Genomic DNA, 14340 nt, shown 5'->3' with positions numbered 1-14340 from the left:
CAGGGCTGGCTCTCAATTCTTTTTTAAAGCAAGAAAGGAAAAAAAAAGAAGCATTGAAAACATGGAAATTAAAAAAAAAAAAAACAGAGACAAGTTCAAACATATCAACGTTCCCATTAAATGGAAGTGGGCTAAACTCATCAGTAAAAGGACAGACGTGGTCAAATAGTTGGAAAAAACTTAAGCTGTGTATATGCTGCAGACAAGAAACACATGTAAAACATAAAGACTTTGGAAAGTTCAAAGTAAAAGTACGGAAAAAGATATACCAGATACCTTTGAAAGATGGAATAGCTCTAATACCATCAGACCAAAAGCGTAATTAGGGATAGACAGGGGCGCTTCTAATGATAATGGCTCCATTCACCAGGAGGATATAAGAATTCTAAAACTGCACCTAGTAAAGGAGCCTCAACAACACTTGATAGAATCACAGAAAGAATGGGCTACCACAGTAGGATATTTCAAAACAAGCCCCTCAGTTATTAATAGGCAGGAAAATATTAATAAAGATTATGATTTGAATAACACAATTAACAGGCTTAATTTAATGGACATATATAGAATAATAGTTCTGCCTTTCGCCATCTCTATGACCCTCAGCAGATCTCTGGGCCTCAGTTTCCTCATCTGCAAAATGGGGACAACACCATCTACAGCACTCTCATCAAATCTAAGGAGTCATCGGTGATAAGATTCACCATTATTTTACATATATCTAGGAAACAAAAAACTGCCAATTAAATGCAAGCTGCAAATTGGGGTCACAGCCCAGTTTTAGTGATGTTAAAATGTGAAAAAAATGTGTGACAGACTGAATTAAATATTGCATATCATATAGACAGCTGTGGTGGTTTAAAATGAGATGATGTGAGTAAAATTTCAGACATCTGTTGCTTCTGCCCTCCATCCCTTCAGAACTTTAGTCTGCAAACAGGTGAAGATAAACAAGGGGAGAGCATGGTAAAAATCTGCAGTGGGGATGTTTATTCACATTCTTGTGTATTTTTCTAGATGCCCGCATCTCAAAAGTAACCGCTTCCTCGGAGGGAAAATTAAGTCATAACCACAGCATTCTTGAAAGAAAATGACTCACCAGATCAGGAGGACTGGGGCAGGGGGGGGGGGGGGGGGCGCTGCGTGAGGAAAAATGCAAGAGAGGGAGGCAGGGGTTGGATGGGCCCCCCAGAGCAGAAGTGGTTCTGGGAGTGAAATGGCGGGTGTTTCAAAGAGAGGGGTGGGGTGTGCTTGGGGAGGGAAGGGGAGGGAGGAGGAAGGAGGGAGAAGGCCTGTGTGCTGAACGGCTGCCAGGGTGGGGAGGGTTGGCCTCGGCTCCAGCCTGCTGTGTGTCTGCACCTACGGGAGACCAGAGTGGGGCCCAGGGGACATGGCAGGCCTTCCAGCCAGCTCACCACTTAAAAAAATGGGGAGAAGAGAGACTAAAAGGCGAGTGACTGGAGACAGGGCATACATCCACTTTCTGAATGGATGAAAAATTCAGACTCCTAAAAGTAGCTTTGCCGTTTTCAGCAGAGGCAATTTTAGTGCCTTAATTATATTACTATTTTGGAATGGTTTTTTATAAATACTCTTCACTACTTTGTGAGAATCAGTTTTTTGTTAAAATGCTTTTTTAAAAAAAATGAATTTAAAACAAACAAACAACATCCCAATAAGCCTAAAGCTGCCTTCAACCTGGAGAGGCCTTTGTCCCCTTGTTAAACAGACTCTGTGCTACCTGTCCTTCTGAGGTCATCCAGATGCCCCATCCCAGGCCTTCGTCATTCCCCATCCGAAGTGCTCTCCACCTGCACTGACCTCCTGGAATGCTTGTCTCTCTCTGAGGGTGCTGGTCACTTATGACCTCACCTAATTTGGGTGTGTTTGTCACATCAAGGACAGTGAGATCTTTAAAAGCTCCAAATCCCTCTCCCCACCTCCAACCACCGATGGCACCAGGTGACAGTGAGCTGCAGGGTGAATTAATGTGGATGGTCACCAAGGAACAAAGGGTGCTTTGGGGGTTCTTTCCAAAACTGCACATGTTCCTAAGATAAGGGACTATCGCTGATTCCACATAATACTTTTGTTGGTGATATATTTCTTTTAAATAATACGCTTGTGAGTGGTATATTTCTTTTATTGCTGTGAAGTTATTAGAATAACACTATTAAAATTCTCTGAGGTAATGGCCATTGGCTCTCTGAAAAATGACACCAAGCACCTGACCTTTTACCTACTGTATTAGTTTCCTAATTACCACAAACTTAGTGGCATAAAAAACAATACAAACTGATTATCTTACAGTTCTGTATATCAGAAGTCCAACGTTGGTCTTGCTGTGCTGAAATCAAGGTGTTGGCAGGGCTGCATTCCCTTCTAGAAGCACTGCGGGTAAATCTATTTCTGTACCTTTTCCAGATTCTAGAGGTCACCCACATTCCTGGGCTCGCATCCCACCCCTTCATCTTCAAAGCCAGCAATGGTGGGTTGAGTCCCTCTCACATGGCATCACTATGACTTCCGCTTCTGCCTTTTTTCCACTTTTTTTTTTTTTAAAGATTTTATTTTTTCCTTTTTCTCCCCAAAGCCCCCCGGTACATAGTTGTGTATTCTTCGTTGTGGGTTCTTCTAGTTGTGGCATGTGGGACGCTGCCTCAGCGTGGTCTGATGAGCAGTGCCATGTCCGCGCCCAGGATTCAAACTAACGAAACACTGGGCCGCCTGCAGTGGAGCGCGCGAACTTAACCACCTGGCCACGGGGCCAGCCCCTGCCTTTTTTCCACTTTTAAGGGTCCTGTGAAACATTGGGCCCACTTGGATAATCCAGGATAATCTTCCCATCTCCAGGTCCTTTCAATCCCATCTGCAAAGTCCCTTCTGCCATGTAAAACAACATATTCATTGGTTCCAGGGATTAGCACACAGGCATCTTTGGAAGGCCATTATTCTGCCCGCCACACCTCCTGACACCTCGCTCTGGGTGTGTGTGTGGCTAGGGAAGCTATGTGGGGGCCTCAGACTTTTGAGCTGTCAGGAGACTCTGTGACTTGGGGTGGGGGTGGAATCTCTGCCCAGTGCTTAAGGCTGCCCAGGTCCAGGGAGAAGGAGGTTTGGGTGCAGCCATGAGACATCTCTGGAAAACCTGCCACGCACTGCTGAGTAACCTCTTTAGAAAAGTTTTAAGAATGGGTTTAAAAGACCTGGCTCCTGCTCCAGTTCATGTCTTATTAGTATTCAAAATCAGGGGCAGTCCATGCTTAACCATAGCAGAAGAGCTGGCGCCCCGCAATCATTCTTCCATGATACCGACGACAATGGATCTCAGGGTTAAGGGTGACCCATTTAAGAAATGTGTTTTTGCAGAGGCAGCTTTAGAGGAAGTCCTTTTAGCAGTTTGAATCACAAAGTATTGAAGTTCCTCCATCCAGTTGTTAATGGCCGCAGCTTTTTTTGCAGAAGGAGAACAGGCCTTTTTCTCCTTCTTGGAACTACTACATCTAAACGGATACAGTTCGGACACTGGAGCCTATGTGGCTGTACACACAGTAGGTGCTGGAATAGCTGAACTCAATAATCCCAAAATTCACCTTTTATTTCTAGGCTATAACTAAATAGAATAAGATTGAGATTGGAAACAATTTGGCAACATCTACTAAGATTTAAAATGTACATATAATTCCCAGCATTTCCACTTCTTAGTATCTATCCCAGAGAAATATTTGCATATGTGTGTAAGGATATTTGCATATGTGTGTAAGGATGTGTAGTACCACATTGTTTGCAAAGGTCACAGATCAGAGACAGCTTAAAAGTCACTTGAGGGTTGGCAAAATGAATGTGGTACATCCACCCTCAGCAACTTAAAAAACATAAGCTTGATCTATATGTTCGAACAATGAATATATTAGACAGTGAAAGAAAGCAAGTTTTGGGACAATATGTATCAGTTTGATTCCTCCAAAAATTATATACTTTGAAAATATATTTATAACATAGAACTTTCTAGAAGTATAAACACCAAACTGAAAATAATCGTTATTCTGGGAAGGGACTGGGATGGGCTTGGAGTTGGGGGGGGGTTGGTAAAGATGGATTTTTACTTTTATCTATATTGTGTGAATTTCTTTTTGCCATAAAACGTATTTGTGTTCTCAAAATGTAAAATATATTTTAAATTAAAAAGGAAAGAGAAACTGAATGAAATAATCTAATATTTTAACTTGTGAAAACTGATGATCAAATCTATTAAAATATATTTTTACAAAGCAACAGTCAGGACTGAAAGTTCAAAAGTATTTTTCCTATTTTGTTAAAAGTGGGTGTGTGTATATATGCACATAAACATGTTTATATATACATATATCTAAATATATTTATATGAATACTACATCTATCTACTATATCTATACATACTATATACATCTAGATACGCTGCATGTATTTATATATACTTATAGTAAAATGTATAATTGCTGCTTTGGTTAAATCATAGATAAATATCTCATTCTTTATCATTGTTCTTATTATTTACAATGGCAAAAATATCTCCTATATGATTATGATTAATCTGGTAATTGAATACAGTTTGCCTTTTAAATAATTCAATTAACTTTAGTAAATTAAAAAAGTTTTCTGACATAGTTGCAAAATTAAGAAAAAATGAAACACTGCTTTCCCATATGTAGCATCCCTTTAAATGAAACCCTTCCAAGTGTGAAGAAAGCGTTAAAGTTTTATCAAATGAACGCTCTTTGTAGAGAAAAACTGATCTAAATCGTGACTGAAACTTTACAACCGCTACAATCTTTCCATTTGAGCAAAACTTCTGTTGGAAACTGACAGGGAAAGGGGGTTATCTCAGACCTCTGGGGATATCCCAGGAAACAAAGGCTGCTCTAAAGGAATTGTGCACGATTGACACCAACAGGAATTCCTTTCCAGACTACGTGAGACTGTAGATTGGGTGTTTAGTTCCACTGAGAAAAGGGGAAGCCACTGGGCTTTTTATTTACCCGGGGAACCAGCCCTGCAGATCCTGCACGGTTTGTGCGTGCGCGGCCATCTCTGGGGGTGATCAAACCCTCCCCTCACCCCGCAGGGAGGAGGCTGTCCGCGGACCGCAATCACGCACCTGCCGTTTAACAGATAGGCCCTCCACATGCGGAGGCACTCGTCCAGCTGTGGCGGAGGAGCACAGCCGGCCCCTTCCCTCCCCCATCCCTGCAGAACAAAGGGCAGGCATTTTCCGCTCCTCCCCGAGTCAGATGCACGCGCACGCCTTCCATCACAATTAACTCGAGCATCTGAAACACAAAACAAACTCACCCGTAACATGCTCAAAATCAATGCCATCAATACCCAGAACGAGGATACCAAAAAAGCAAAACAAAACAAACCTATTCAAAGAGTAAATACTCAAAGCAACAGGGCTGGAGTCAGACACACGACAAGGTCAACAAATCCAAGACAAGTTCAAATACCAGGTGCCTTATAAACCAAAGAGCTGACCATTACCCCAGGGGTTGAAAATGTAAATGCCTCCAGGGGCCAGCTAATGGAAAGGTCTAGGAGATAATAGAGAGTGGGTCTGTCCGGAGCAGAACCGCAGGTGCCCCAGGTAAAGGCATTCACACTCAATTTTTTAAAATTTCAACTCCTGCTACACGATTCTTAAACAGAGTCTACAATGAAACAGAGAAGGAAAGAGAGTTAAATAAGGGTGTAGGCGGATGAAAGAGAATAAAAGTCAAAGTCAGAAATGTTGGCGAGGAGTCCACAGGGAAAGGAAGGCAGGGCAGTGATCTTAGATGTCATTATTTGAAAGGATGGTGACCAGTTGGTTTATATCTTCAAAGGCAATAGCAAAACAAAGGTTAAAAGAAATCGCTGATTGCACGCTAATATGAGGGATTCAGATTAGTCACATGGATTCTTGACATAAGTCATTGAGCTGGATTACAAAAAGATTGCACACATTCCCTTGGAAGGCTCTAAATAACTGGAGCCTCCAAAAACTATAGGTGTGGCCTTATTGAAAGGCAAGGGATGGACTGAATGATGGACTGAATGACCTCCCAAGGTCCTGATTTAAATACGTCTGTATGGTCAACCCCTGGTTATCCAGCCCAAAGAAGAAGACAGTGACAAATCATCCAAAGCTGAAGATAATAAAAAGTTGCATTTGCCTTTGGAATGTATTTTGGTCCTTAAATTAGAAAGTGTCTTTCTGATGCTCTGAGAACTCCTGATGCTTCATAACAGCCACAAAGAAGGCCCGACCTGGAGCTGGGAGGCTGCCCATTTTCGCCATCCTGTCCTCCATGTAACTCTTCTTTGCTGGGGGTGAGCACCATCATCTTTCAGAAGAACATCTGGTAGCTCAAGCTTTCTCAGACCGGGGCTGCCTGACTCAGCCCTTCCCCGGGAGAAGAGAGAAAGGCCTTTCCCTGATCTCTGGCTGATTCAGGATCAAGACCTAGGATGTTTTGGTTCTTGTGTCTAGGGCACAGAGGACGACTCCAAAGTGCTGCAGGACGACAGTAAGCAGCAAGCTGGACGAGGTTTAGACATCTGCTTGCAGCTGACTGCAAATGATGCTCTAGCTTCTCTACCATAGAGGATGAAAAACAAATTTCTTGAGTCCCTTGGACGAGAAAGACAAAGAGACTTCATTGAAAAGGAAGATGAAATGAACGCCCGGCGCTTGGAAAGAAAGAAGCTTCATGCTCAGGAGATGCAGTAGCAATCCCATCCTCATGAAAGGATAGGTGGGATGGAGACCTGCGCATGAGGCCCATGGTCCAAGGTGAGGGAGAGCATGCTCACAGTACTAACCTGTGGGGGGCCCAGGAGGAGGGAAGAATGGTCCCCCTGCTGTTCTCTGTCCTCTGTCAGCTCCCAGGGTCTACCAGGGGGAGGCTGGTGTCACCTAGCAGGAGGCAGGGCCAACCAGAACATCTCAGAAATGCATCCAAGTCCTCTAACCAGAGACTCTGGCAGAGTGGCACATGGCTCTGGGAGGCAGGATTGGCCCAGGGTCCGCTCTCTGCTTCACAGCGACTGGACACTCTCAGAACCGAGCACAGACAGGCTGCTCGGCCCTTGCCTTGCACGGGTCACCTCAGGCAACTGTACAACCATTTCTGTTTTTCCTTTTTCTATTATACTCTGCTCTTTAGTTTTTTCTTCAAAAATCCCAGAACTGTACTGTTTAATTTTAGTGTAGCTATATAATTAAAATGAAATTAAATTAAAAATTCAGTTCCTTGGTCACAGTAGCCATATTTCAGTTGCTCAGTAGCCACATGCGGCCAGTGGACACCATATTGGACAGCACCAACATAGAACATCTACTTCATCACAAAAGGTTCTATGGGATGGCGTGCTAGTCTGGACTCCCAGGTCTGGAATCTAGTACCTTCCGCTCTTCACGGGGTAGAAGAAATTAACACAAGAAAGAAGAAATGCACTTTACAAAGTATCTTTTCTATACGTCATCACCACTGATACCTGTGAGGTCGGCGGGGCTGGATTTCAATCTGCCCATTTTCCAGATGAGGAAAGTGGGGCTGCAGAGCTGAGTAACTTGCACAAGGTTCACAACTATTGGGTGGTATGGTCAGAATTAAAACTAGGTCTTTCAAATCCAAGGTCAATGCTTTTGACTGTTACATGCAACTGCTGCAAATAATGTTACCTGCCTGTTCAGTGCTGCTGTAAAACCTCAGGCCTTCCCGAACAAGGCTGACAGGCCCCTATAGTGTTCTTATTGATTGACTGATTTTTGAAGTGATAATGAAACTTTGTACAATGTAGTTTAGCAGCTCTAGAGTTAGGGAGCCTTGGGGTTCAAATCCGGACCCATCCATGTACTATTTACTTAACAGAGAGCAAGTCGCTTACCATCTCTGAACCCTAACTCCCTTTTCTCTAAGTGGGGATGACAGAATACTTACTTCAGAGTGTGGTCAGGAGGATTAAATAAGACAGTGCATGTGAAAGGCTTAGCACAGTGCTTGGCACACACTAGTGCCCCATGAATAATAATTACCAACGGTGATCGGCAGAATTTACAATGCACTGTCATGTGCAATAGCCTACTGAGGCTTCAGGACAAGAAGGCATTACACCTAGCCCCATTTTTACAGATGATATATCTGAATCTCAGCGAGTAAGGGACTGACTCAAGATCCTGTGACTAGGAAATTGTAGATCTAGGGCATGAACTCAAATTATTTGGACTCCAAATCTTGCTTTTCTTCCTACACGATGTTGCTTCTCAGGAGAGAAGGGAGCAGTGGCACCAGGGCATTGTTTAGAGGACGTTTAGCTTAATTCTCATGTTCCTCCCTTCTTTGAAACAGACAATTAATGCTTTCTCAGTCTTATGTAAAATGCCATGCGAAGGCAGCTTTGAGCATCCCCTTCTATCATAATTGTCACCTAAGCCCTTCCTACACAGAGATTCTAGAGTCCCACTGGTAAGGAAGTAATGCCTGCATAACCAAGGAGGCTCAAATATGCAGAGAGTGCCTTGATGCAGAGCATTCAGATTTTCTCCCTGGAAAGCCTGTGGATCAAACACCTTCCTTCAGATTTACCCTCCATCCCACTTCACTGCAATTGCTAAAGGTGTGGACGTAGTATTCCAGGACCCCAGCTGAGCCCAGCCAAGACCTGTGAGTGAAAATGCATGTTGTTGCAAGCTACTGGGTTTTGGAATTATTTGTTACTCAGCCTTATCACAGCAAAAGCTGACTAATACAGCTGTAAACTCAGAGGGGGAGGCACTCACCCTGCCACGACGATCTCAAAGTCTCCATCATGGTCCACATCAGTAACTGCCACCCCGTAGTTGAGCTGGGTGGGGTTGCTGTCATAGTCAGGGGGTAGAACAGAGTTGGTGACTGCCGTGAACATGGGTTCAGCTCGCTGGGACCCCTCAGTGGGGGGCATAAACCACAGCAGCAGCAGGAACAGGAACATCCTGAACATCTGAAAGCAAAAGTTATAAATGTTACTGAAGGATCTGTAGCCAAAGCAGCCCAGGACAATCTGACCCGGGTAGGCAGGCGCAGCAGTGCCCTTCTCCCTGTTCTTGGAGGGGTCGCCAATTCCTAGGCCACCACTTCTCCACAAGACCTGCTCTGACCACCCTCTTTAAAACTGCAACCTGCCCCATTCATGCCTGGTCACCTTTATCTTGCTCTTTCTCTTTTCCTATAGCACCTATCGCTGTATAACACATTATCTAATTTATTTATTCACTATGTTTATTACTTATTATCTGTCTCCCTCTGCTAGAATCTAAGCTCCACTAGAGCAGGGATCTTTGCCTGTTTTGTTCACTCATGTACACCAAGCCAAGGACAGTGTCTGGCACATAATAGGCACTCAATGCATATTTGTTGAGTGAATGAGTGAAGGAGAGAAGGAAGGAATGGTAGAGTATAAATACACGGGCATCTCCCATACTCTGGGAGAAGTGTTTGGAGAATGAAGAAAATAACAGCTCTCAATCAGTCCAGCGGTGGTGTGAGACCCCCATGAGTATCCAGGTCTAGAACAACAGTAGAGGTAGTGAAGGATCATCCTTCTGTGCCACACACCCCAGAGGTAGCCTGGAGGGAATCTGTGACTTGGCAGGTTCCCCCAGCCAGAGCCCCTCCCTAGGGCAGCTGGCCATCACCTCCAGACCAGAAAGCAATCAGTGAGGGAAAGTATTCCAGCAGGCTCTGGCGAGCAATGCATCATTCACTTGGAGAAATTAAACCATTGCATGTGTGTTTTATTATAAATTAATTATGTATAATCCATTGTATAATTCATTATTATATCTCTAACATAACTCAGGGTGTTGCCAAACAGCCTGGGGCCATGGGAGCTGATGGCACGCACCCAGGAGACAGATGAGAATGGCCAAGGAGGTGGAAGGACTCCACCCGCTCTGAGCTCAAGCAAGGGAGACGCTTAGAACGCTACAGATGGCAACACCCTGAGACTCCGCCTGCAGGCCTAGACTCAGAACTCACAGAGCGCTCCAAAGGCTCCGCTGGCACAGATCCCACAAAGGCTGTGCGGGTCCAGTCCCGCAGGCAAAGCCGTGCCTTCCTGCCTTCAGAAGGCAGCAACCCCCTTCCTGATGGGACTTTTCCTGCTGGCTTGTCAGTGCGCCGGGCAGCCGACAGTAAGGCTGAGTGAGGCTGACATCTTAATGAAGAGATGATCTGAAGACTGACTCCCCATATGGAGACTGCCAGAGAATGAGCTTGCTCCGGTTCAGGACCCAGAGACCAAAATGAAGCGCCTTGGCCTTTGGGGCCAAGCTTGATGCAGAAGCCTCCCTGATGCCTTGCTGGAGAGAGACACTGCAGGGCAGAAACTAACCTTGCCGAGCCCCACCCCGGAAGGAAGCTTTTGGGACGTGTTCGCTGGGCACAAGTTGGGTGTTACACCATCAGAGTGAGGTCAGTCCAAATTACAGAGATGTCTGAATGAGACAGCACCTTCTACTGCGCTGTCTAGTCACGAAACACAAATGCATCACGGTGAGAGTTCCGTAACTCTGCAGAAAGTTTGACTGGATGAAGGAAACTCAAATTTGGATTAATAAGCAGCTGGACGGAAAATGAGAAGCTAAAGAGTATAGTGGAAAGTGCAGACATGCTGACATGTAGCGCGGATCTGAAGGTCACTGGACTTTTCAAAGTATGACCTCTACTGTAGGGATGGCAAATGAGTTTCAACTTGAGAGCCAAATCCAATTGATTGGCAGTGGCTTGAAAGAGTACTGTGATCAGCCTACAACGTTTGCAATGGGCATGGAAGAGGAAAGTGGCATCAGCATGCCTTCTAGAAGCTGGTTAGTTCCTCCCAGGCACCTGCAGTTGGGTCACTGCCACCAGGGAGGCAGGTCCTATTAGGGTAATACAAGCAACTGGTAGAAATTTTCTAATGAAGGCCACAAGGGGCAAGAACCACAATCTACCCTCTTGATTTCTACCTTTTCCATGAAAAAGTAGAATTTTTAATTAAAGGAGCCGTGTGAAAGAAGTAACTACTCTGTGTTATCCATTTCCAGATAACCTAAAGCAAGATTAAAAAGAAATAATACACCTATGGGCTGACCTCTGTTTTGCTTGGTGACCTTGAACAAGTCAGAGCCTCGTTGGGCCCCAATTTTCTTCTACAAAATGAGAGTTTGGGAGTAGGTCTCTAAAGGTCCTTTCCAGCTCTAAAATTCTATGATGGATTAAAGGATTTTTTTAGAAGCAGACCTTGAGCAGTTTTTCTTCCTAGCTTCCTCTATAAACTTCAGACCAAGCTGTGTGGTTTTCCTTTCTGTGCACATTAAACATATTTTGAGCAAAACAGCTTTTCAGCAGGGTTCTACAGGAGTTCCCTCACAGAGGCCAAGGCCAGAGAGGAACAAGCCATCATTAGTGTGGACCCTGAATTCAGCCGGCATGGGCAGACCAGTGGATGGCCGCCCCCAGCAGGCGGGGGTGAGAGCTGGGCGGGGAGAACATACATTTTACTTTTCATTCCTCTGCCATGCCGGAGACCCCAGTGCACCCACCGGGGCTGCTCAGTACCAACTGAAAGTTAGAGGGTCAGCTGCCTGTCCTGAAAAACCGTTGTGGTTGGGAAACTTAGGGAAAAGTCTGATAAATATCCACCCTCGACTCTCAGGACTCAGATGAAGGAGGTCATTGAAATGCTCCTCTACACCCTGGCTGCTCAGAGTGGTCCCCAGACCAGCAGCATCAGCATCATCTAGGATTTTGTTAGAAATGCAGGATCTTGGGCCCCACCCCAGACCTAATAAATCAGAATCTGCATTTTAACAGGATTTCAGGTGATTCACTTGTACATTAGAGTTTGAGAAACACCGTTCAACCTTAGCTGGAATCACCTGGGGAGCTTTAAAAAATACAAGTGTGTTTTAAAAAGTACTGCCCTGTTATCTGACAATAGTCTCTTGGATATGACACCAAAAGCACAAGAAGAAAAGAAAAAAGATAAAATGGACTATATAAAAATTTAAAACTTTTGTGCCTCAAAGGAGACTATCAACAGAGTGAAAGGCAACCCACAGAATGAGAGGAAGTATCTGGCAATCATATATCTGATAAGGGATTAATATCCAGAATATATAAAGAACTCCTACAACTCAACAACAAAAGAAAAACAAACAAACAGGCCAGCGCTGTGGCCGAGTGGTTAAGTTCGTGCTGTCTGCTTCAGTGGCCCAGGGTTTCACTGGTTTGAATCCTGGGCACAGGCCTAACACTGCTCATCAGGCCATGCTGAGGCGGTGTCCCACATAGCAGAACTAGAAGGACCTACAACTAGAATATATAACTATGTACTGGGGGGCTTTGGGGAGAAGAAGGAAAAAAAAATTGGCAACAGATGTTAGCTTGGGGCCAATCTTAAAAAAAAAAAAGAAAATAACCAACCAACCCAATTCAAAATGGGCAAAGGACTTGAATAGACATTTCTCTAAAGAAGATATGCAAATGGCCAATAAGTATATGAAAAGATGCTAAACATCACTGATCATTAGGGAAATGCAAATCAAAGCCACAATGAGATATCACATCACACCCATTAGGGTGGCTATAATAAACAACCCAGAAAATAACAATTGTTGGTGAGGATGTGGAGAAATTGGGACCTCGGTGCATTGCTGATGGGAATGTAAAACGGTGACGCTGCTGTGGAAAACTGCTGTGCAGCAGTTCCTCAAAAAATCCAAAATATAATTATCATGTGATTCAGCAATTCCACTTCTGGGTATATACCCAACAGAATTGAAAGGAGGGACTCAAACAGATATTTGTACACCCCTGTTCATAGAGCAGTGTTAATAATAGCCAAAAGGTGGAAGCAACCCAAGTGTCCATCAATGGTTGAATGGATAAAGAAAATGTGAGGGGCCGGCCCGGTGGCACGGCCGTTAAGTGCACACGTTCCATTTGGCGGCCCAGGGTTCACCAGTTCGGATCCTGGGTGCGGACATGGCACCACTTGGCACGCCATGCTGTGGTAGGCGTCCCACATATAAAGTAGAGGAAGATGGGCACAGATGTTAGCTCAGGGCCAGTCTTCCTCAGCAAAAAGAGGAGGATTGGCAGCAGTTAGCTCAGGGCTAATCTTCCTCAAAAAAACCCCAAAAAACCCAAAATGTGGTGTAAATATATAATGGAATATTACAAGCCTTTAAAAGGAAGGAAATTCTGACCCACACTACAAGGATAAACCTTGAAGACATTATGCTGAGTGAAATAAGCCAATTACGAAAGGACAAATACTGTATGATTCCACTTATATGAGATGCCCAGAGTAGTCCCATTCATAGAGATAGAAAGCAGAATGGTGGCTTCTGGCGGGGAGGGGAAGGGTGGAGGCACGGGGAGAATGGGAAGTTAGTGTTTAATGGATATGGAGTTTCAGTTTAGGAAGATGGAAAAAGTTCTGGAGATGGATGGTGGTGATGGTTGCATAGCAATGTGAATGTACTTAATGTTACTGAACTATATACTTAAAATGGTTAAAATGGTAAATTTGGTGTTATATATGTTTTACCACAATAAAAAAAATACTGATGGCTGGGTCTCATCTCAAGATATTCTCACTTAATTGGCATAGGATGTAGCAGGGGCATCAGAGTTTTAAAAGCTCCCCGTGTGATTCCAATATGTTGCAAAATTTGAGAAACGCTTTTCTATACCAGTGCTTCTCAAACTTGAATGTGTATATGAATCAACTGGTGGTCTTGTTAGAATGCAGATTCTGATTCAACAGATCTGCAGTAGGGCTCAAGATTCTGTAGTTCTAACCAGCTCCCAGGTGATGCCCATGGTCCTGGTCCATAAACTACACACTGAATAGTAAGGTTCTATATCTTGGCTCCCACAGTCAAGAAACCAGGCTATAAACACAGTGAAGGTGCGAGATTAGTTCAAGAACCTTCTCCTGCTCCTCTAGACGTAAGGAGATGAGATCAGTCCTTGGGCTATGCCATCCCCAGGGCTGCAGGCTCAGTTTATCACTTTACACTCAAAGTCCTAGCTGTCTTCAGCTCAAAGTCAAATTACCACAATTGACAGGAAGTGACAAAGAGGGATTCTGACTCTAAGTTTTGCAAAGAAGTGAGAAGAGGGGCAGAGTTGGAACTGGAGGGGGGTCAGGTCAAGGAGACAAGAGAGAGCTACCATCAAAGGCCAGAGCCTAGAGAAAACAGGATGTGGGCAGGAATTTGCAGGCCAAGACAGAGGTGCACGCCAACGTGTTCCCCCAAACCATCCAAATGCCTGGTACTAGAAGGTGCTC

General features: G+C 44.4%; 1 protein-coding gene across 4 annotated transcripts in view; it reads right to left on the bottom strand.

Annotated features, from left to right (window-relative positions):
* CRTAC1 (cartilage acidic protein 1) overlaps positions 1-14340 on the bottom strand; it is a 145038-nt gene that overhangs the window by 117321 nt on the left and 13377 nt on the right. For all 4 annotated transcript variants that reach the window (XM_001501238.7, XM_005602322.4, XM_023641320.2 and 1 more), the window contains exon 2: positions 8798-8997. In XM_001501238.7, coding sequence (XP_001501288.2) covers positions 8798-8997 — 200 coding nt within the window. The remainder of the gene's footprint in view (positions 1-8797; positions 8998-14340) is intronic.

This window comes from Equus caballus, chromosome 1 (genome assembly GCF_041296265.1).
Source record: "Equus caballus isolate H_3958 breed thoroughbred chromosome 1, TB-T2T, whole genome shotgun sequence".
NCBI classification, from domain to species: Eukaryota; Metazoa; Chordata; class Mammalia; order Perissodactyla; family Equidae; genus Equus; species Equus caballus.
Note: the sequence above shows the minus strand (reverse complement) of the source record. Positions and strands in the feature narration are given on the sequence as shown.